We start from the raw sequence: 24,716 nt of genomic DNA, 5'->3' as shown, positions 1-24,716 counted from the left end.
CCTGCACTCACCTAGACTCTGCATCTCGTTCCATATCAGATTCTTCCTCCTCAAAGCTCTCATCACTAAAGTCACTCATCTCAACATCTCCTGGGTCTGAGGAGTAGCCGTGGTCAGCTATGATCTTGATGGAGCTGCTCAAACTGTAGGTGTGGTCATCAGAGCCTTCTGGAGATGGTGTACATTTGGCCTTCAAGAGTTCTCGGTTCTCTGGAGTCACTGCCATCCTTGGATAGGATGAGAATAGATGGCGACTGAGATCAGTCAGTTGGAAGCACAGGTTAGATTGAGAAGTGTAATGTCACCCAGATTACAGAGCTTGGTGATAGGGAAAGTCACAGAGGTTGATTTTAAACTGACTGGAGGACAAGTTAAGGTACATAGCCAAACTTTGCTTCTTTGAGTTAGGGACGAGACATGACTTTGCCTCTACCTCAAGAACATTAGATTAAAGAAGAGTATTCAGAGTCCACAAGACAAAGATCAATCGATTGCAGTGTATTTCTCATTACTTTGGAACAATGCCTGAGATTCAACTATTCAACATGATATTTTGACAATGCAATAATCATTTGTTTCATGTCTCACTACATAACTATATCCTCTGTGCTAATCTGTTTATTTCGCCATGTAGCATACTGTAAGAGAATTTAACACATTTTGAAGTCTAACCTTTGACCTCCCATCTCATTTAGGGCAGTCTCGGCAAGGTCACTCAATGTTGGTCTGCAGTGGGGCTGCTCTGGTCTGATCTGCATGGGTGCTACAACACCACTGATGACCTGGTAGCCATTCATGTTGGTTGCTGGGACGACACCTGGGTAGGACTCTCTCTTCAGTCTGTCATCTTCATTTGATAAAAATAAATTTGAATAGAAATAGAAAATGATTTTATCATATGGAACACAGTTCTTTGATATCTGTCAGCAAAACAGAATTTAGTTTGAAATTAATAAAATGGCATGCATCAAGAATCAATATGGAATTCTCTGCTCTTTCATGTTTGGTGTTACATAATACTGGTTTTTGTGGCATCAATCCAGGGTTCATAATAATAGTAACAAATTTAAGACAAAACCAAATTCTTGGAATTAGATTACAATTGCTAAAAGAGTGTCTCAAACAATAGACAGCATATCAATTTTTTGCTTGTTTGTGTTCTTTTTTTAACCAGAAAATATAGCCAAAGCATTTATTGTCCAAGCTTCTTTAAAAATACATCAAAATTTCTATCATGGACTGTAACATACTACTAGTATATCCACACAGAGTAACAACCATGATATAGAAAACATAGCCATTCATCATATCTTCAACTTTTCATATAAACCCAACTGTGTACACTGACTGCCAGTAGCATATAATGCACACAATCCATCCCTGCTGGTGTTACAAGGTGATCATATCCTGTTACAGCACACTAATCCAATATGCTACCCTAAGAAGTACGGCTGAAGATGTTTGTACCAAATTAGTTATCCCAACTCTCAGAGCTGGCAGCTCAGCATATGGTATTCACATCGAGCAACTTGAGTCGTAACTAATTATCAGGACACTTCGGTGCTGCACCGCGGTTGATGATATTTTCATCCGTCACTCTGAAAGATTTAATTACATGCAAGCAGAAGCACACCTTCATAGCAATTCTCTTCCTATTCCTTAATACATGCAATGATGTACGCTTTAGAGTGTAAATTTTAGTTTGGGTCACACCAGCAGTATTTTCACCACACAGTTAAACACAAGAGGATGCTATTCCACCACCATGTCACAGCATTTTACATTAGGGGAATGCGTGTACTAGGCATAGATAATCATTTATTGTCTGTATGGCCAACATGGTGGATGGTTACATATACAATGTATATGACCTCACATTTAACTACGCTAGAACATGATAGTTCTGGTAATCATAAGGGCTTTTTACACTTGTGTTTCTTAACCCCGGACTTTCTCTGACCCAGGACTATCGTTAGTCCCGTACCAATTTTTTCAGCTTTTTACACTCGCCACTTAGTCCCGTACTATCTCTTGTCCGGGGCTAAGGAGAAAACTGACCTTTTTACACTCGTATTTCTTAGCCCCGGACTTTCCAAACCACATGAATATTCATAATTACGCTGTGTACTGTACACGTACACGCACGCACCGGCAGCACTTGATTACCTCGTTTCTAATTGGTCAGTGAGGGTCGGACTTCGTCTCCGTCGCTTAGCCCAGGATTATTTTTTCGTTCTGTTTACACTTACTTGCTTGGCACCGCAATTGCGGTGCTAACCCCTGCTATTTTGCAGGGCCAGATAGTACCGTACTATCGGTGGGGCTAGCCCACTTTGGCAAAAACGAGTGTAAACAGAAAGTGGGCTAAGGATAGTCCCGTACCAACGGTGGGGCTAAGGCCCCCCCTTAGCCCCACCGTTGGTCCGGGGCTAAGCAAAATTTTACAAGTGTAAAAAGCCCTATAGTCAACCTTACAGGAAGGGGGCCTCACTCTGATACAAATCAAAATCTGGACTTCACATCCCATCAAAGAGCTCATTAATCGCCAGATCGTGATAAAACCATGACCTTGCCAACATTTGCTAAATCTGTCCTTTCTGGACTGAATGAGTCAAAGATGACTTTTTTAGCTCCAACAGACAAACAAGTCTGGACTCTCCCCTGAGAGTCTTAAATAGTACAGCTGCTGGTAAACATGCCTGATGATACATTACTGCCAAAGTCAAACCATGTGTCATAACACAAAATATTTTTGTAATGTAGGGATTTAGGCAAAGTGACACGTGGCTCAGTGTTATGATGACTGGACAAGCATGCCTCTGAAATATCACATGTTTCCTTCCTCTGCATGGGGGGATTGAATAATGTCATCTCATTTAGAAGCTGTCCTAAAACTTTCATGGTAGTTTACAAACAAAGTTCACTGTATTCATATCTATGCTGTTTTCATCGTCAAGCCAGAAGAGCATGTGTTAATTGTACCCTGCCATCAATCATCTTTACTTAAATTCACAGCTTTAATCAGTAAAAAGGACATAGTTGTCATTTGTACAGTGTATGTTGTCATGAGAACTTGTACAGTAAATGATGTAACTTAGTGTAAGCATACCAAATCTCTTATATAACTGGTGATATGATGTATTTGTACTTTTTAAAGACATTATTGAATACTACGGTGCTTCACTATGCCTTGGATTATCACGTAAGCCTATACCCAACTTTTCTCATTGTTCCTATAGTTGAAATACCCAATAAGTTATTGAGGTTTAACTACACATTGAAGGTGTGAAAGTGACCTCCATAGTTAAGAAAACATTTCCTGCAACACACAGTACCTAAACAGAACCACAAAAGTTCACATGCAATGTAGCAGCTGAATTTCAACTCATTATGAACCATAGCCAGAGAGCCTGTGAAGGAGACTACACAACTCAAATGGTATTTCATCTTTTCCTTTCCTCCATAGTATCATGTGAGTTTATTTTGCAAAAAACATTGCCAAATTTGATTTTAAATTCTGAGCTGCATGGAATTGCAACTATTTGATATCTTTGTGTACTGATGAAATAATGCAGAAATGACAAATTACAACACTTATTATCATTGGTTTTTTTTTGGCCTTGAAATAATTCCACTGTCTAAACTAACAATATACTTTGACAAATGCTGTATAATGTCCCTTCAATGTAGTAATACTATTTAGGATAATGTTTTCTTGCATGTCTTCCACTGTTTTCTTTTTTTTTTCGAAGACATTTCACTTTACTTAATTGCTTATTCCTGGCAATATTTATTCCAACTGCTTGTTTACCATCAGCTAACCTCCTTCTTTTTTTTTTTCCACAAGCACCTGCTTTTCCTAGATTATGTTTCCTAGTAGTACATTGTTGGCAATACTGTTTATTGGCACTTGTGAGTATGAGTGTGTGTGAGTTTTCAGTGATTTTGTATGAGTTGTTAATATCACTCTTAATGTGTCTGTCATAATTGTAATATCATGGTTATGAATTCTATAAATGATGGTAAAACACAGGTCCTACTCCAAAGTCCAATGTAGATGAAGGAAAACCAATTCCCTGATTTATTCAAACAGCTCTATACACTCTTCAGTTGGATCAAATAGGATCACTTTCTGGACGTCTACAGTGTGGGTACTGAAAGAATAATGAATTTTCTCCAGAGAATGAAAGCTCCACCTCAGTGACTCCCTAACATGCCTCTCACTGAATTCTTGATATGAAGGTTACAACACCTGTGGGTTCATTTACTTAGTTAGATCTTCTCTGCTTCCTTCGGTCCCTGTGTGGACAGACACTGTGAAAGAGTGCAGTGGAGTAGAGCTCATCTATCACACAGACCCAATACTAGGAGGACATTCCAACCTGGCTGATCTCTTCATGTGTGAATACATGTTTATGGAGCCTAAAGCTACAGCATTGTGGGATTAACTACGCCTCGTAGAGAAAGATATCCGCTTCCAAGGATTCCAAGAGAGCTTAGAATGAAACAAACTCTGCTGGGATCACTCCAACCAAATCAGCAGAACACATTTAGAAATGCAGCTTGAAAACAGATTAATTATCACATGGTATGGGTAGACTTCCTCACTGGCTGCATGTGACAGGTAAATAATTCCTTTCTCTAAGCAGTCTGGTGACCGATTCTACTGTACGTCTGCTAGAGTGCTACACAAACCTACACACTGCCTTGTGACCCAGATTTCAATTTAAATTTAGCTCGTCTTCTTTCTGACTTGGACTGAACCTTTAAACCATCATGCAGACCAGGTCTTGACTTACGTTCAGCTAGTCTCCTATCCGGTGGTGTCCTGAACATCATCATGGTTGCTGCCGCATCCACCTCAGATTCTGTATGAAATGATAAGAAGCAGGAAAACTGTTAAGAGAATGGACGGTATAACGTACTGATTGTATCTGTCATTTCCATTTGTTGTGGAAAGTTGTGTTATGTTATTAGTTATCATCCTGTGATTATGACATTCAATGCCTTGATTATTAAGCATTCCCAACAAGTTTTGGGCATTGAGCATTTCTGTCAGATTAGATTTACTTAATTTTCATTGATGCTGAATTCGCTGAGAATTTTGTTTAATTAGGAAGTGAACATGAACAGTAATGCCTGCAAAACAAATTTCAGTTATATATCATATATATATATATATAAGTGCAGATCAAAAGATGTTCCACTTGGCATACAGAAGCTGTTGTCAACATTCTTGATAAAAATGATCATCTGATCGCAATATGTCCTACTCCAATCTAATCATATCTATACTATAATGCATAGACAAAGAACCAAGAAAGATAGGGCATTCTATACCAACACAGGAAAAAACAATCAGTCATGCAAACACCACAACCAAGGTTATCAAGGTGACAGTATTTGTTGGAGGGTAAACACAGAGTAGAATCAACACTGGATAACGCACACTGAAAAGGTATTACATTGAACAAAGGTATGTACGCAATGAAAATGAGGAGATGTAAGCACTGAAGTTATACGGCCCACATAAAATGAATTAACTCCTTTATTCGTAACTTTAATCATTAACACCAGAAGCTTTCCACGCAAATGTGCCTCGTGGAGCGAACCTTGATTCATTCAACCAGCAATCTGGTCAGGCGAAAGAATAACAGTAGTCTCATCACTCTCAGACCCAGATCTTAACACAAACTTTATACAATTGTCTCTGAAAGTGTTTGTTGTGGTATATAAGAAGACAAAACAGAACTCTGAAGATCCCCTGCAAAAAGTCTTTATGAGTAGAAAAGGTTGAATAATTCCACATTATGAGAGGCTTTACAGAAATGTAGATGAACTAAGGCTAATTCCTGCTGAAACCACGAGGAAAGACTATCCAATTGTGGCTTGAGGTGCCATAATTGAGGGCAGGATTTTCCTTACCAGATTTGAGCAAATTTTACTTGCTTGAGTTGCAGCTCCAATCTCAGGCCAAGATTCCAACCACCTGCCCCCAGTGGGTAATCACCCACACCAAATTCTCATGTGACTTGCACTGCATTATGGGAACATGCAGTAGTTCATATAGAAAAAATTGTGGGTATAAAAAACAAAATATTAAAGTCCTTTGGGGTAGTTATACTCCTATTCATGTCCAGTGTCATGTTTTGGACTAAGTGTTTCATCAAGGTTTTAAAATAAATGGAATGTCAGAAAAACAACTGCTAATTTGCAGAGCTCCAGATCTTACACATTCTAAGCCACATAATCACAGATTATTCTGTTTATGCAGATTTCTAGTGAGGTTGTGATAATTTGCTTGAGTGTATTTGCTCATTTGCTCTTAATGACCTTTTTTTGTTTGAGTAGGTGATCAGTATCAGGCACCATACACATACAGTCATTGGTCTTCATACACACATATTGCCCCAGCACACAATTTCTGATCATCAATCACCACAGAGCTTTCAGTTCATCCCATCCATCATGTAGTTGACTTAACATTTAGGCAAACCAGGTTACAACCTACGCACACACATCACGCACGCTACCCTCCATATTCAGTGAAATATTGTCAGTACCAGCTGCATACAAAAATACAAGACATGCACATTGTGTGCATTTCTTTTTTTTTTTCTGTTTTCTTTTCTTTGTGTACCTACAGCAGGCCCCCTTTGCCATACTAAACAAACATGACATTAATGATCTTTGCTGCATTTCAAGTATTTTACCTCATTAGCATATCACTCGTAGCATGTCACATAGCATATAGTCTTGGCAACAACAGCCACCAAGTCAGCCACAGAACATCTCTTTATTTAATATTGCCGTCAAAATAAAGAGTGATGGCAAAGTCATCTTTTATCTTTCTCATTCAGCAAACTGGACGATGCACATAAGCATGATAAATTTAAACAAAAGGTAATATCCATGCATTTTTCCAGCTTGATTGTGGAAAATGTTGGACCTACATTGTCAGCACTCTGTTGATGGCAAATGCTCTATTTCAAAAGAAAAGGGGAATTGTGGGAAGGTGGCAAAGAAGTTTGTGAGAGCTGGAAGCAGAAGCTTTGTTGCTAGGCAACTACAGGACAGTCTTACCAAGATCTGGTCCATTGTGATGAGTGGGGATGAGGGCTGGTTGACCGTTTAACAGCCGCTCCACCAAGGCTATGTGAGCTGCAGGAGAGAGAAAAGAAGACAAAAAAAAAAATAAAATAAAAGTGAGAATGATACTAAGAACACTATTCAATCATCACCATTATAGATTGAATTGTTTCACTCTTGAAATCAGTATGAAAAGACAAAATATCACTAAATTATCATTTTCATACGAAAATTTAATGTTCCTGTGAATAAATCAATACCTAGTAAATCTGAAATGTAAATTGAAAAATGTGCTACTAACCTCTAACTGGTCAGTAATTGTTTATAAGGCTTGATTATTCTACAAGCTCTGTGATCAAAAAGCAATTACTGTATACGCTATAATTTTCGCGTACATAAATTTTCGCGAATTGCCGCTGTCACACATTTTCGCGAGTGGTTAAATTCGCGATTGGGGACCAGAGAAAATATGAAGTGGCAAAGAAAGTGTGAATTTTCAACTTACTAGCAAATAAGAATGATACTAGTTATACACTGCATGAAAAAAACTTAGCAAACTCTGCGATCTAGTAAGTTGGAATTCAACATTTTTGAAGTGGTTAAGTCCATCGCGCTAGATTTCTGACGAGTGGTCCCCTTGCGATAATGGATTGGCTCTCTACAGTATTCGTAAGTAGACGTGGACGTGCGTAAACAAGCTTAGCCAGTATGGTCTGTTCGGTAAGCCGTGACATGGTATACTAGTACTGAAATGTTCGTATCATCAAGGCAAGGGATTCATTTTGGAAGGTGATATTTTCGCGTGTTGTTAATTTCGCGAATAGCTCCCGACTCGCGAAATTCGCGAAAATAAAACCCCCGCGAAATATATAGCGTATACAGTAGTCAGTTTACTTACACAAAACTTTTAACCAGACACATGAAACAAAATCCTTCAAATATGATGGCTGAAGGAATTAATAACTTTCCTAACTGTACAAGCTGGTGAAACATTTATTTCAATTTCTGCACAAGGATTTGGAAAAAACAGTTCATTATGTAACCCCCCCCCCAAAAAAAAAAAAGGGGGGAGGGGGGACACAAGAAACAAATGAGTAACATAGTGTACATCATCCTGCACTGATCTGAATTGAATAAAACATAATGTATTAATTGCTGAATTACTAGCTTGGAATAGTGGTGTCTATCTGACAGCATAATCTCCTTATAAAGAATGAAATTGATCAATGCTCCAACCAGATAGTCACTACCATTAAAGAGGATTTCAATGACATGTTCTAAATCCTTGAAGTCCAATTCTGGCATATGCACAAAAAAAGAGAAGGTTTGGCAACCATGGAAATTTCTGAAAAAGATACTTTTTTTTAAATTTTTTTAGAAAAGATACTTTTTTTGTATCATCACAGTCTTCCATGTCAGTGAATCATAAGCTGACAAAAATACCTGCAATCCTTTCTCTATAGCTTTTTTTTCCCCGCACACACCATTCTCTTTCACCTTGGCTGTGGTACCATTTTGTGCTGGGAAACCGCTGCGGTAAATAACATGAATTACTTTCACAGATCTCCTGATAACAATCCCTGTCTTCAGACCTTTGTGGTTGTCGTGGCAACAGCTAACCACTGTCATAGCAACAAACATGTGGATTCCTCTTTTGGATGGGGACAGGATAACAAAATACATACAAACCAGTGACCTTTGCTTACTTACTCAATTAGAGTTTAAAATCGTTCAAAGAAAGGGAAAAAAACCCCGAATGATTGTGTAGCCAGTACTAGTGTGACCAAAAGAATCTGCCCACCTCCACGATTACGTTAAGGCTTACTGATGGATTTTAAAATGTCTGCTCTGTTAATGATCGTAAGTATCATGCATATTTCGTGTTAGAGACTACCTAATTGAAAAATCTGGATGACTTTTTTGCATGAAAACATGTCTTCTAATTTCCACTTTACTAGCAGAGAACCTGAAGACAAACTAAAACCAAATACTCCTTTTCTTTCAAATAGTATGAAGTAAATTTCATATAACAAAAGAACATCTACACTTTTTTGTATTTTTCAGGACATTATGATGAACAAGTGCATGGGCCCTAATAGCTAAATTGACTTTAAAATGGAAAAAGTTGGTACCAATGCAGCAGAATCACATCCATGTTGATGCTTAGAGTGCATGTGGTCTACATCTTTCTTTTTCTTGTTTTTTTTTCTCAATATTGCATATTGACATGACCAGGGCGAACACAAGAATTTCAATTACCTACTGTATATGCCATATACTTAAGCGAGTCTAATTTTTTGCGAATTAGGAGTTCCCGACAATTTTGTGAGTTGTTATTTTCGTGATTTTGGAGTACAGAGCTGAAAGGAGAAGTGTATTCATGCACGTCATGTTCATTGGGAAGATTTGATAATTTCATTGTTTTTATTTTAAGTTCATATATACCACTGGACTCACGAAATTCATGAAAATAAAAACCTAATAAAATACATTATGTATTCAGCGTATTAAATATTCATAGCATAAGAAAGTCGGTTTCTCTAAAAATTTGTTTTGCTATCGATATTATGCAGTAACTTTCATATGGAATATCATAAGTCTGCCAAAATTTTGTTTTTTGTAATCATAACAAGTATTGTACTAGTTGTAGGCCTACTTATCTTTCATAAAGCACAACAGTGTGGTTTGGGCTGGGTAAGGAAGCTATGGCAAGATTGGGAAGTAGTAACCAGATATGGTCTGTGCCTACTTCAGTTAATAAAGGGGAAAATATTCTCACCGAATTGAACATAGATATTTGATACATCTAATCAGTGAGAACAAATTCAGATTTGCCCATAGCTCCACCCCCCCCCCCCCTCCTTGCTTACTAGTGACCAGATTATCCTTTCCACAGTCTATTTGAATGTGTTGACAGCCATATTCTTATTCATATTGTTCACCACAAGTCAAGACAGATGCATTCACAAGCAGCCTTTATTCCAGATGGTGGCTACAGGACAGTCTTATAATTACTGAGACTCCACTCTAAGGAGACATCCTTCTACTGTCTGTCACTTGAAGAAATTTCCACTACACAAGTAATTAATTTACTGCAATATTTCCAGAAGAGTGACACATTTTGTGGCTCCTCTCTAGGGATAGACCTGACGAAAGAAGCCATTTTGCCTTCATGGTCACTGCAGCCAATCACAAGGTGACTGTAACGAAGATTCACATGGTGATTTCTACCATCAAACAGAATGCTACACCATTGTCTTGGAGAAGTAAACCTTTCTAAATAGCCAAGAATTAGTCAGACTTTCTACACTTTACTGGAAAGCTGCCCCACACTGTACATGTATCATGAGCTTGACCAATATGGAATATCTGACACCAGTTTATCAATTACCCATCATCTTGTCCTACTGTGGCAGTGTGTATGTTACTGAACTAACATCTCCCTGCTACATACCAACCATTGTGCCTGCACTGATCTAGTGGGTACAACTACAAGCATGTGATAAATCTTTCTAAAATTGAAATACTAACACCTATTCCAAGTATACAGGTACATGAAAAGATATTTATTGTTTGAACAAATCGTAAGGATCATCTGGCCACTGGGTACCTATTATTTTGACATCACAAACTGTAACCCACCCCCTTGAAATAACAGCTTAACGATATATAGGCCTGCAGCATATAACATAGGCCTACAGCATACAACATAGCCTATATATTTCTCCCTTTTTTTTTCTTTTTTTTTTGCAGTACCATAGAAAAACTAATAATTTTTGTGTGCGGGCACCAAAAACAAAAAATCAAGTAACTATCATAATCAATAGTGATCATATGCAACCAGATAAGTTGTTGTTTTTGTTATTGTTTTTGCCATACGTGAATGGCTGCAAATTAACGTTGACTTCTGCTACACGATCCGCAAGTCTCATGTTTGACTGGGGCTTATGACCTACAAGCCTGTAAGATGCAGTACACCATGTCTCACATCATATCAGACAGGTGGATAAGTTTGATATCAGGAATATCTCTACCCAAGATCCCCTCACAGACCTGCTATATGATGGTTCCCACACTGATTAAACACCTGTTTCTATCATAGATAAGCACTTCAAGTGGCTGGTGGAAAGATTTAAATGTGAACACTAGGAAAAACAAACCATGTACATTTCAAGGGAGTAATATGTGTGGCAGCGGTTCTCTGAATTCATCAACTTTCAAGTCATTATGTCTCTCCAGTACATACTGATAACTTCAGTGACCCGCATTACAATGGTCTTAGACTAGGACTGCATTTATCTAGCTGGAGAGAGAAAATCACGTTTCAAAAAATGCTTTAAATGGTGTTTACGAACATGGTTTGACATGCGCTTTTCGGGATGCCGCATTTATCTTAACATCTAAAGTAGCAATTTGAGAGTTGTTACTGCAAAGTTGCTTTTCGCCGGTTCAACCCAGAAATTGGAGGTCAACTGAGGTGCATGCTTTTATTGTAACGGACGGCATGTATACTGCCGGTTTACCTTGGAGATATAAATGTGTTTCAAAATGGCATTGAGTTTAGCATCTTCTCGCAGAAAGGCAATAGTGGTCTCAAATGCATTTCAAATTGCCCTTTGAATGCTGTATCAAATCAGCGTTTCTCAACATGTTTGAGAATACAGTTGCGTTTATCTATTGCCCAAAAATGTCTCAAACACTTTTAGGATAGTGATTTTGCCTCAGAAAATTTTTAGATACAATTTGTAAATGCATCCTAGATCTTAACTGTATGATTACACAAGAAAATGAAAAAAAAAAGAAGAAATTTAGTACAAACATGATGTCATGATCAGATCCATCAGATCTATCATATATCATGCCAATCCTATTGTATCCCTTGGTGTTACTACTGATCCCTACTAACACACACACACACACACACACACACACACACACACACACAAAAATGAATATATATGTATTTTTTTCTACTAAATTTCTGTCAGTAAATAGGCACAATGAAATATTTTGAAATGAGACGTTTAAAATGAGAGATTTTTCAAATGAATGAGTAGGTTGATTGAACTACGACTTCCTTTATTCTGATATCTTCACAATGACTATAACATTGCACTCACTCAGCTGTGCGGTTGTACCGGTATCTCAATATTCGTGTTATTTCTTTTCAAAGTCACTTGTATCGTTTCAGCAATAAAAAGCTGAGTTGTACAACACAGCTCTTTTACATGGGGGGGGGGGGGGGGGGGTACCATGCCACTTCAATCTTTATGATATATACAGCAGCATGAATGGCATCAATGTTACCATGGTAACACCATTGCTGTACTCAATACTATGTTGAATATGTACAAATTGAATACATTCACAGAAAAAAGATTTCTTGAATGCCAAGAGGAAGATTTTCTTCAGGAACATGTTTCATATCAAAGGTAGCCATTATGTGAAATGATTGATACTACCTCTACAACCTGTTGGCATTTATATAAGAATTCATGGTGTCTGCCTTCTGTCCTTATCATGCAAAGAAAAATGATTTATGCACATCACTGCATGACACACAGATGCCCACATAAATCCACCCATCTTAAACAGTAGTCAGAAGTCCTCTATTAAAGGGGCACTTTATGACACATAAATGCCAAATATTCAACACTTGTGCATACCCAGTGAGTATCGAAACTCTGAACAGAGTGTGATAGACCTCAAAGCAGACCAATGCCAACGTCAGAGATTGTCTGTCAAATGCCTGATGTGTTTATGGCATTTTCATAACAACTGAATATTTGACACATAGTAACTCTGCCAAATCAGATTACAGATGAGTAATTACCATATGCCCAGCACACAAGGCTTGCGTGTAACAACTGCATGTTAGTCGTTATAAAATCCAAAAGCCAATGTTTTTCCTTACAACAGGAACCTCACATAAAAGATGAGAAAGATATTTCAAGTAAAATTAACCAAAAATAGATCAAGTTACTATCATCTAACTGTCAGTATCTCATCCAAGCTAGTAACCTTTAGGCTAAATGAGAGCGTTCTTGGGCCATCTTCACACTGGTCGAGAAACGTAATTGCAATGCTGAATTACAATTACGATTCAAATTATCGTCTGTACACACGACTGAGGAAGGCTTCGTGGATTCTGCGGTTCTGAATTTCAGAGCGAGGAGGGGAGGTGTGGCTTCTTCCCACATTCCTATCAATGACTCATGAGCTGTACGCAAGCACACTTAGAGTGCATTTGAGGAGCGCGTTTTTTCTGCAGAAGTGGTTGAAAGGTCACTGTAGGCTCCGCCCCCAAACAGTATTTGCAGGTCAATCTGTACACATGACTGTTAATTCCGTGATTCTGGCGAATCGTGATCGGAAAACACCTCCAGCCTGCCATCTGAACCACAATTGGAATTACGATTGATCTGCAATTCAAGTTTACATTCACACGGCAAAAATGCGTAATTTAAATCATGATTCTAGTGATGTGTCATTACAATCTAGTTTCAAATTACGCACTCTCATTATGTGTGAAAACTGTCGTGGTCACCCAAGAATGGAATTGCATTCACAAGGACTCCGAAACGCTGCCAGCACTACAAGGAAATTTCCAATATTCCACTAAAATTAAACACAGGGTACTGTGTCACATATTTCCTTATAGACAGAAAGACTGCAATTTTTAAACCTTTATAAAAATTGAAGAAACTGATTGTATACATGTACACATGTATACAATCAGTTTCTTCAATTTTCTCCCTGCCAACTTAAATTTATGTATGCATCAAAATGACATTCACACACAAGCATGTTTCACAACAGATATTCACACTAGTTTACACATTACATATTCCAATGATGGCACAAGAAAAAGACAAAGTAGATCATCTCAATTGACATGTTATACATGAATTAAGTACATGCATGTTAATAGGAATAAAATAAAGAACAAAAATGATACACAACACAGACAAATAAAGGGTAAAACTTGAACATAAGCACACAATTTACACAAATGATGATGTCTGTATTAAGTATTACATGTAAGTAACCTCTACAACTCATCAATTTATCTTTAAGCTGTGCCCACTAATCCACTGTTCTTCCTATGATTGATCAACTCCCAGTGTCCCATTGCTTACTTCATTAATTCTACACAAAGAGAGGGCAGGAAAGTCATAACTACACTGATTCTTGGCCAAGTCCTGTCGGAGCGGGGCTGCAGGCGAGCTGCCACAGGAAATTACAAGTCTGTTTCCTGTGGAGGGAGGGATGCCTGCAGTGCGGCCTACAAGCATGCATGGCTGCGCAGGACGTATTGGACAGGAAATAGAACACACCTGGGATCTTAGCTAAGGCCGTAATGAATGACACAGGCAAGGCAGAGACAACGAGGTGACATGCTAACAATCTTCTTATCTCTTACTCTCTCCTCTTTTTAATTGCCACTCTATCATATTCAATCTCACATGCTTAGCTTGTACTGGAATCTTTCCTCAAATTATACAGATATCATTAAATTATATAAAGTTAATCAATACATGCAACTACATCCAATATTTCATGTGATTATTCTTCACCTAATTGATTCAAAATGAATAACTAGTACCGGTAATCATATTGAAATAGACAGGTAGGGTTGGAAGTCAATTAGATTTATCAGTCATATAATAAAGCTTTCTCTTCAAATACATTAAATATCTTAAATCAGAATGATTCTACTCAGGGACTGAGCACACTGAATCTCGAATGATATCATCAGATCATCAGTTAGTCTTCTAGATAAATTGTAGAATAATGCAGAAAACCACATTTCTATAGATTTACAAGGTGACTCTGTGGGCATTCCTGTGAAATGGAAATTACACAAAAGCCACTTACTGCTTCAATGGATAATTACTGTTGATTAATCTCGCCAACTATCTACCACAAAAGAATACTAAGAAGGCAAATATGGCAATAAAAATGAATCACTGCTACTCAAATAAAAGACAAAAAAATGAAGCAGTTTTAAGAATGCAAAAAGATATTGTGTGTGTCTGTGCATGCACATGAATTATCTGTTGATATAATATATTTGCCAATGATATTAACAAACACAAAGAAATTGGGCAATACCAGTGCCTTTATCATGTAGGCTTATTTGTTATTGAATAGAAAATACTATGTGGAAAATGTTTAGTGTCATGACCTTACAGAAAGTTGGATCTAGTTCCCTGTTTGATTTGTTTCTTACCATGCCAATACAGAGCTTCTTGATTTGATGACTATCAACACCAGCAACAAATGCAACAACAAATATAACTCCACATCTATTCCTACTGTCTCATAAAGCTAATACTAAATGTGCATACAAAGCTAGCATTCCTACAGTGTGTTACCCATGCCCTACACACAGTGGGTCACAACCTAGATAAATGCATCGACATTTGATGACGACTGAATTCAATTTTCACCAGCTCTGGAAGAAAACCCAATTACAGTCTCCCGTCTAATGAGCTTTTCCCTCTGTCTCAAATGAATTCCGGCAATAATGAAATCTGCATGAACCCAATTGAGGTTCAATTTTCTTACCCAAAACACCCATAATCAACGCTGGCCTCCAACATACCTCCTCTAAAGGAAACTCTATGAATGTTTCTATATTTCCATCTCTATTCACTTATTGATTTTCATTTGTTTGTTCAGATTTTACTGATTTTGATAGTGAAAGTGCATTATGGAAGCACTATTTTTTTTTTGTTTTTGTTTTGGGAGGAAGTCTTCGAAGCAGATGTAATAACAAAGATAAGATACCCTTGTACGTTTTGAGTGATGCATGCATGCATGCTATACGACAGCACTGCTTTTTCTTTCAGAATAAAAGAACAAGCTGGTATAACAACTAAACTACATACCCAAGCAACTCCTTTTCCCACATCTTTTACTGTATATACCATACATTTAGCAAGTCTAATTTTTTTTTCTTTTCGAATTTGGACTGCCCAACAATTTCGCGAGTAGTTAAATTTGCAAACGTGCCGGAGTAGAGTAATGAACGAAGAAATGTAGTATGCATATCACATTCATGATGCGATCAGAGTTCATGATACCGATCGTCCTGTGCTGTTAAATTTGTGAATAGCATCCAAGTCACAAAATCTGCAAAAATAACCTCGTAAAATATACAGCGTATACAGTATTTTCATATCACTGTAATCCCAATCAGTAATAAAAGAGAGGAAGAGAAGACAGGTAGCTCATTTGCATACGAGGATTGTTTCTATGATAGTAAAGTCTAACACTGAATCAGCCATGTATAACACACACTCTGCCTTCCACTGAACCTTAATTGCTAACATACATAAATAATGTTGGTAATTTGCTCTTGATGGGAGTACCCTATTCCCTGGGGTTATGCTTTACTGCCTGGCATAAATGGAGCCTTCTGAGCAGAGTAAGTAGTGTGTGACTGTGAGGAGGATGTGTGAGTTTGGATGCAGGGAAAGGAGAGGGTAGCAGCAAGCTCCTAGGTAGCAGAGACGGAGAAGATAGACTGGATAATTATGTCAAAGACTAAACCACTGAGTGATTCATAGAAAAGGAGGGCAACAGAGTGAAGGAATGTGGCAAGAAGATGACAAGAATATGAAGACCGATTTGACAATAGGAGTAAAGGAATCCCTTACATACTGAGAAGTGATGGTTAAGCCAGAAGTTCAAAAACAATTCAACATCTCAAAAGCTCCTAATACTTTGACTTGTTATGAGGCGTGTTTTTATGCTTCATTCATGTCATAATCTGCAAAGTTCAAACCATGTACACTACATACATATTTATGCAATGACGCACAACACTCATTCACACACACAGAGGTTTCTAATGTCCTAGTGAGAAATCTTGACCAACTTGAGATTTCCTTTCCCCATGCAACGTATTCTAGGATGAATGGAGATGTTTTCTCTGGTTGGCATACATAAGTGAATTCTTAATATATCAGGTATGTCATCATCAAATAAAACACCAACATTGCTAGAAAAGTTGTTTGCATGATATGATAAAGCATAAACCTACCAGTATGATAAACAGCAAGATGTTTTACTGTTTGAATCAAAATCTGTTAAAATATGAAAGACATGGCCATGAAACGTGATGTATAGATGATGTTGGCTACTTCTGAAGTCGATTTCAACCCCTCTAAATGTAATTAGCAAAAGTGGCTTCTTGCATCTTGAATGTAACCATCATGTAAGCTTTGTAGTGGCTAAACTAGTCAAGAAACTGCTCTTCTGATGATAACAACCATACTTGCCACAAATATCTAACCAAGAGAAAGCAGGATGCTAACTGACTCACAGGAATTCCAAAATTAGCACTCCCCTTCTGGGTGCCCCGTCAAACCAAATGCTTCACACCCACAGGCATCATGGTATCGGGTAACCGCAGCAACCGTTGCTAAGATACCCACTGAGGCAAGCTAGCACTAACTGCGCAAAACTTTGAAGAAAAGAGGCACCATCTTTCCGCCAGTTCAGACTGCTTTTCACAAGATCTAAATGCTTCTTGATAGACATAGCCTGTGGTTCATTTTTGCCATTATGGCGCCAAAATCTGATCAAGTAATCAGTCATTTTCCTCTGAATGCATTTCTAGTGCAACATGTTCTCTACCATGCACATTTTAATCCATCATGCATATACATGTTTCAACTTCCGAGGTCATTTGAGGAATTGTTGAGCAGCCTTAAAGATGATGGAATATGAACTTGTAAGGAGATTCTTCAATTTGAAAAAAAAACCCCACCAAAAACAGTGTAACAACTAATCAGTGAAATTTAATCGAAGTCAGAAGACAGTTATGATTAAGATGCCTCAGTCAACATCATGTTCGATGGTCATCTTACAATCTCTTTCTTACAATAAATCTCAAAATCACTTTGTTCAATTAACGTAAAAAAAAAAAACCTTCTGAAAACATATGCCTTTACAGCTTTTGCAGAATCATGGAAGTTAGAACATCCACAAGGCAAAGGAAAATCTCACTCAAAGTCTTCCAAGTAAACATAGTGAAGAAATTCCTTTAATGAGCTCCGAGTCATATGACAAAGGCAGCAACAGTGAGTTATCTTTGGACAACATAGGCTGCTTGATGATACTTAACCTGGTAAAACTCTCTTAATATCTCTTTGATACCACTAAACCTATGATTAATCACTTGCTTTAAATTCATTCATTTTGTTTTCAAACCTGCTTCTCTTACAATGTATGTATTTGGGTTTGGTTTTTTTTTTTTTTTTGTATTCTAGCTCTACTGAGGTTCCTTTTGAACACATGTAAAATTTCACTAATCTAGGACCAAAAAAACCCCCCACACATTCCAAACAAAAACTTTTGTAGTAACACACTTGCACACAAACACAACACAAATTTACAAACTAAAAATACAACAAACCCAAATACTCATTTCTAATCTTGCATCTAGCAATGTTATTAATCACCCGAACTAGAGACATGATGATAGAACATGACTGAAACCAATGCAGTATGACAACTGAAACTGAGCTTGGCTGTGTAGTTTTCATCAATGCAAATGTTGCTTTTTATTGGGGGGGGGGGGGGGGGGGTGGTAAGGGATATTCACCGCTGGGTACAGCTGAACAAACAGCATGGTTTAAAATGCTCCTTGCTCTTCTTGCTGCGGAAATTTCCTGGTCAGAAGCAAAGAGGGCAAGAGCTGCATCTCAAGCAAAGTGCACTTCTTCCTGCATGAATTTTTCAAAATGCTATCAAATTTCAAAAGCTTCCAGTAATTCTGTCCTTTCTCTACCCCGCACTTCTCTCATCTCCTTTCCATCTACTCATTCCAAAATACACCCAATATTTTGGCTCTCAGACGGGCATCCATAAAGGGGTAATATATCATGCTCACACAGATTGCATTAAGTAGTGCATGGCACAACTCTGTGTAATGCACTCCTCTCATTCTCCAGTAGAGAGAAATGGTAATATGCACCTAACAGCACAAGAGCCCATCTTTCCATCAGATGTGCCCGAACTTTGTCACTCTATCTCCAGAGCCGCGTACCATCCCCATTTCCCAAAGTTAGATGAGATTGATATAAAAATGTCTAACCAACAGGGATTTATCTCTGATAGAGCTTGCAAGCAAAGCAATAACAACCTTGTCCCTCTGCCTCTTCCCTTTGTGCAGCTAGCAGCCATATTCATGGCGGACATTGGTCGAGATTGAGTGAGGGAGGCATAGAGTCCACTGACAAAGACCCACCAAATGTCCCGATAGGGATGTCTGCACTTCCTCCTACATTGACAGGAAGATTTTTGTCTGTCCTCGCATCCTTTCATTGTCATCTCGTTCAGGACTCCATCAGATGATGCTGGGCTGTCTTGTAATAAAGAAAGGCAATCTTATGCCCTCCAGTACCACTCAAATACTCACTCCTTTAAAATGTTTCAATCTCGCTCAATTAAGGTCTCTTACTGACTACCACTGACAGAAGATTACTACCAAATCTCATCTTTAATACGATAGTTCAAGAACTAAGTATGTCTTAAAATGATTTAGATGTCAATCTATGCACTATATGTACTTTTAGATCCTACATAAAAGGAATGTCTCATACAGCTGAAGCTAGATACCACTGGCTGAACTATCTAAAGAAATAATGGCATAATTTCAAGACAGTATTCTTCTTAAAAATTCAATACATAAAGGGCATGAAGAGCAGAACATGGTAGAAAAATTTTCAAGGGTTTTCTATGTCAGATTTCTGTTCCTCTCATATCAAAGCATTATTTGTTCTGACTCTAAAAAGTAGCTGACCTGTACCTGAGCCCTAAATCATTCAAAAAACTATGAAGACAGAGCCCTTGGTCTTTGACATCACCATAGTAACCTATAAACCATAAATACAGGTCATAAACTCACCAGGTACCCTGGTGATCTGGAGGTTATTTCAATTTTAGCTGACCACCTCAAGACTGGCAAGCTCTACAATTTTGCCAAGACCCACAGCAAGAATGGCTTTCTTCAACTGACCTTATGAGCTGGGTAGCAAGGCCAAGACATAAGATTTGGGAGCTGTGTAAAATGCTACAAAATCATACAATATTTATTGAAATAAAACAAAGTTAAAATGCCTTGGACCTGGAGTTCTCACCCAGAATGTACTGACCTAAAGGTCCACATTCTATCATGTGTCTATCAAGTAGATTAATAAGGCATGTGCTCATTTTGTCCCACTAATATAATCATCGTTGGTATAGAGAATTTACAGATATTTTCTGTTTATAATTGTATTTTGACTTAAATCATAAATTAAGCCTATACTTTACTTATCATTACATATCATTATTACTACACATAATTTATACTTCAGTACTTAGTTTTAATACAATTTATCCTCATCCTCATCGAGTTCATAGTGATATGTCTTGTGCCAATTTCAAAATATCTCATCATAAATCCGGCTGTTCCCTGTTCACAAAGAAGATAACATGGCTCTGCTAAGGTAGAGGGTACTAAGTATCCAATCATTGTAAACATCCTTACCTACAGGGTAACAATAAAGGTTCTTTGTGACATCAGTAGGAGAGACTTTTTACTTCATCCAGTCAAAAGTAGTCAGCAGCTGACCATCTATATCAGACCACTGACCACCAGCCAGTTTTAACTATTAGGTCAAAAAGGTAGGCAAGGCTTCCAAACTACACTCTATATCACCAAGGAATGATGTTTATAGAGCATTAGCATCAGACACTGAAAACAAGCAGAGGTCAAGATCCAACATAAAACAAAGTAGACTGGACTCTACAATGACTTCACTGACCATGTCAGTTGAACTAAGCTGTCTTCAGTGATTAATGGCACAGAACCCCCCCCCCCATTATTTGTCCAATAGCTTTCCTTCTCCATCTCTATTTTTCAAATCTGTGTTATATTTAACATTTCAACATATCATCAGCCACCTCCATCCCACTAACTGATATTATGTAGAGACATTTAGTGTAAGCACTCATATAAGATGTCAAAACTTAATATTTTATAATTTGCTTAAAAGTGACCTAAATAACTTTGTACCATTCCTACATACCAGTCATCCTACAACCAACCAATTGTGTTTCTTCATATATCTCTACACCCTTTCCCTGTCCCTGATGCTATAACTGGATATCCAATTAATTTCTTTTTCTGTGGTATTAAATATATTTATCCTGCTATGCCCTGTTTCCACCAGACAAGGTTTAACACTACACTGGACATGATAATGATGACAGAATAGAGAAGATTGACAGGCAATTTGGTGGAGTGGCATGGAGTAACTTGGAGTAATTTCCCCATGATGGATTCTCACCTTTTTTTCCCACACTCTCTTCTCTCCCTCTGCTCTGTTCTGTCCATCTCTACCAACTATCACACACACACACACACTCTCTCTCAGACTTCCCTGCATCCAACACTTCCTTCCCAGTTCTCTGCTCTTTTCTTTGCTTACCCGTCATCTCTAATCACTCACTTTCATATGGCACAAACTCAAATCTGGAGGAGATGCGTGGAAAACACTAAGCCTATATACAGCAAAGCGTGCCCTCAGGCTTGCTTCCAAGTGGCAAAAAGAGCTTCATTATTGGAATGAAGTGTTTTGGGGTAGAAAATGCTTGTGTACATTGTGATAATTGGAGTTAGTTTGTGCACACAATCTGGAGAGAGCATAATTCAGCCCTGAAGACTGGCATTATGGAAACTTCCCACTTTTCTTGTGTTCAATCTTTGCACACACAAACTGAACGTTTTCCTAAATGTTTATAATATGATTTTTTTTTCTAACAAGTTCTCTTTCCATCTTTGACTGTATGTGCTTATGTCTTGTGTGCTTCAAACTATATCATTCTTCAGCTGAACAAGTGTTTGTCCAGAAAAATTGGATTGCATCAATATCTACAGTGAAGCCATGTGTACATAATGCATCAGATTGACAGCGATAAAGGAAGATGACAAAAAGACAGCTAAATACTGTATGCATCTGATTTAAATCAATCATAGCTTACAGTGCATGACGGGAAGATCTGAGTAAATATTAAGAAACTAATATTCTACTACCATGTTTATTTGTAAGCCCATCACACATATTCCAGGTGGACAAAACCAAGTCTCAAGAGATTTCCAGTTATCACTGACCTTCCACAAGATTGAAGAAGCTAGGGTAGAATTCTACTATGTGCAAAATTTAATAGCATTTGCAAGAGTTTTAATTCAGATTATCACTGTTCCCATACCTATCTCTCTACATTACAAGTCGGTAAAATAAACAAAGCAAAGCAAAATGTCTGAGATTTTATAGCTTCCCATGTAATTTGTTGAAATGATTCCATGAGTGACCACTTAACCCTGCTATTTGTGGAAAACAAACTTTGTTGGTCATCAAATTATATAGCAGGTGTTAATTCTTTACAGGTGTTATCAGCAACAAGAAAATAAAGAAGTATACTTTTTACCTCTGACTATGAATTTGCTGCTGAATGAAACTCCATAATTACAAACCCTTTCATCTGTTTCAATGCACAAGCTAAGCTGTCTATTGTCGAGAAGTTGAGAATTCTTGATGACGATGCTATCTACGAATAATTTGGATGTAAATAAACTACTACAACTACAGTTTGCATTCATAAAAATTTATCTGAGAACATAAAGCAGTTATGAAGCACAATATAATAATGCCATAAAATAAACACTGCCCTTTGATATACTAACACAAATACATGAACCAACTTAAACAAATTTACTCGATATTGAAAATGTTTAACTTGGGAATAAGAAGAAATTTACGCTTTGAGGAAAAAGAGAAGAGAAAAGAAGAAGAAGAAGAAGAAAAGGAAGGAGAATGAGAAGGAAATGCAATGTACAAGTATATGTCAGATACTGGGAAGAACATCAATGTATGAATTAATCCTTTCCTATTAATTCAGATCACTAGGGAAATCCAAGAATATGTAGGCCTAGTATATCTGATAAGTCTGTTTCCCAGGACACAAAATTGATTAGATCCTTATTAAGGTGCATGGAATAGAGTTTCTCTCTCTCATAAGATTTCTACATCAAACCAGAGAATGAAGAGGGAAATGGAAGCTAGATGAAAGAGGTTCCAGAGGGAAGAGGTCTCCTCCCAGACCCAGGTCACTAGCTCAAGGCTTGGCAAAGGATTAGGGTAGGGAGCAAGAAATGATTAAAAAGTTCTGTTTGTTTGAATGTTGTCATGGCAACCAGTGCTTCAGGGAACAATATTCTCTTTTTTGCTTACCTTGCCTGACCACAGCATTGCAACTCTGGTGTCTGTTAAACTTGGACTGTTAATACATGTACCAGCACTGGGCTACAGGTTAGAGACCTTTTCTCCATCTCAAAGCACTGGGTTCTTATCTGATATAAAAAGCTGGGACAGCTAAGGGGAAGGCCCAGGAGAAGGCTAGAGCCATCTTGCTGATCAAACACATAATAAAATGATATATAATGTCAGAAATATAAGCATACAGATTACTAAACAAACCTATGACAGTAGACTTGCTGAAATATTACAAAGTTATAATCATAACACACTGTTAGCAAAGGGATAATAAACAGAGGACATCTGGTATCAAAAACCCACAAATGAAATATGTTTTGTCATAATGGTCACATGGCACTGATATGTGGGTTGAAGGGTGATTCACCTCGAATGTTATGTGGATTTGGTACATGTAAAAGTATGAGTAAAACAAATCACAGAAACTTGGGGAAAACTGGTCAATGCATTTAATAGAACAAAGATTTAAAGAAAATATAAAGAAACAACATATTTTCATATTCCTAGTATAATTAAAAAAACACTTGACCAAGGCCTACCTCTTTCTGAAGGCAGGGGGGCTAATCTTTAAGATAATATTTCAGTCACAAGCCAATGGAACGTGAACTTAAAAAAAAAATTGTTGAATTCTCTTTTATAGAGTGTCTATTGTTGTCCTACTGTGACATCTTTAAATGTTGTGGTCTTCTTGACATGTGATGGCTGCATGAAAACTTTTCGAACTGACTGTCTGATTTTCCTCAAACTTCACTCATGTGTTCTACTAAATTACTGCAGTCAGTTGATCTAAATATATCTCTGGGATAAATCTCCCTTTAATCTGTGACTGTGTGAGTCTTCTCTACTGTCTCCCAGCAATGCAAGGACCCTTTTTTTTTAAACTCTAAGATATGAAGTCCTGTTCCAGATTCACTATGGTGCTTTACTTTACAGTACCGGTACTTGAAACATGAAGACAGTTTTCATTTCAAAGTGCCAAAGCAAGCATCAGGAAAGGTTAGATAATAACCATATTGAGAAAACAAACCTTGCTATACTTTCCTTCATACATAAGAAGAGTGAAGGACAATTTAAACACACACACCTCAGTCAATTCATACAATGCTCTTTTGTGCCTACACCAGTGAAGAACTGCTCCTTCCATTCACGTAATATCTGGAATGCCCATAAATACATCTGGCCTTGATGAAATTTTGTTAAAGGAGCCTGAATTCACAAACAGGTGGTAGTATGTGTGTATCTTCCTGTACCACATCCTATTCCATACAGTAGTTCTGTGGTGGCTCCATTTTG

The 24,716-nt window shown here is 37.7% G+C and overlaps 1 protein-coding gene across 5 annotated transcripts in view; it reads right to left on the bottom strand.

The window, feature by feature from the left end:
• The window catches only part of LOC139740853 (forkhead box protein N3-like), a 117,734-nt gene that overhangs the window by 8,059 nt on the left and 84,959 nt on the right, over positions 1-24,716 (bottom strand). For 4 of the 5 annotated variants that reach the window (XM_071651433.1, XM_071651432.1, XM_071651431.1 and 1 more), the window contains exons 5-8: positions 7,084-7,161; positions 4,800-4,868; positions 673-847; positions 12-254 (exon numbers count right to left, since the gene is read on the bottom strand). In XM_071651433.1, the coding sequence (XP_071507534.1) occupies positions 12-254; positions 673-847; positions 4,800-4,868; positions 7,084-7,161 (565 nt within the window). The remainder of the gene's footprint in view (positions 1-11; positions 255-672; positions 848-4,799; positions 4,869-7,083; positions 7,162-24,716) is intronic. The other variant, XM_071651434.1, reaches the window with a different exon arrangement.

Source organism: Diadema antillarum, unplaced genomic scaffold (assembly GCF_040938485.1).
Source record: "Diadema antillarum isolate AM-2024a unplaced genomic scaffold, OU_Dant_1.0 seq00000889_RagTag, whole genome shotgun sequence".
Lineage (NCBI taxonomy): Eukaryota > Metazoa > Echinodermata > Echinoidea > Diadematoida > Diadematidae > Diadema > Diadema antillarum.
Note: the sequence above shows the minus strand (reverse complement) of the source record. Positions and strands in the feature narration are given on the sequence as shown.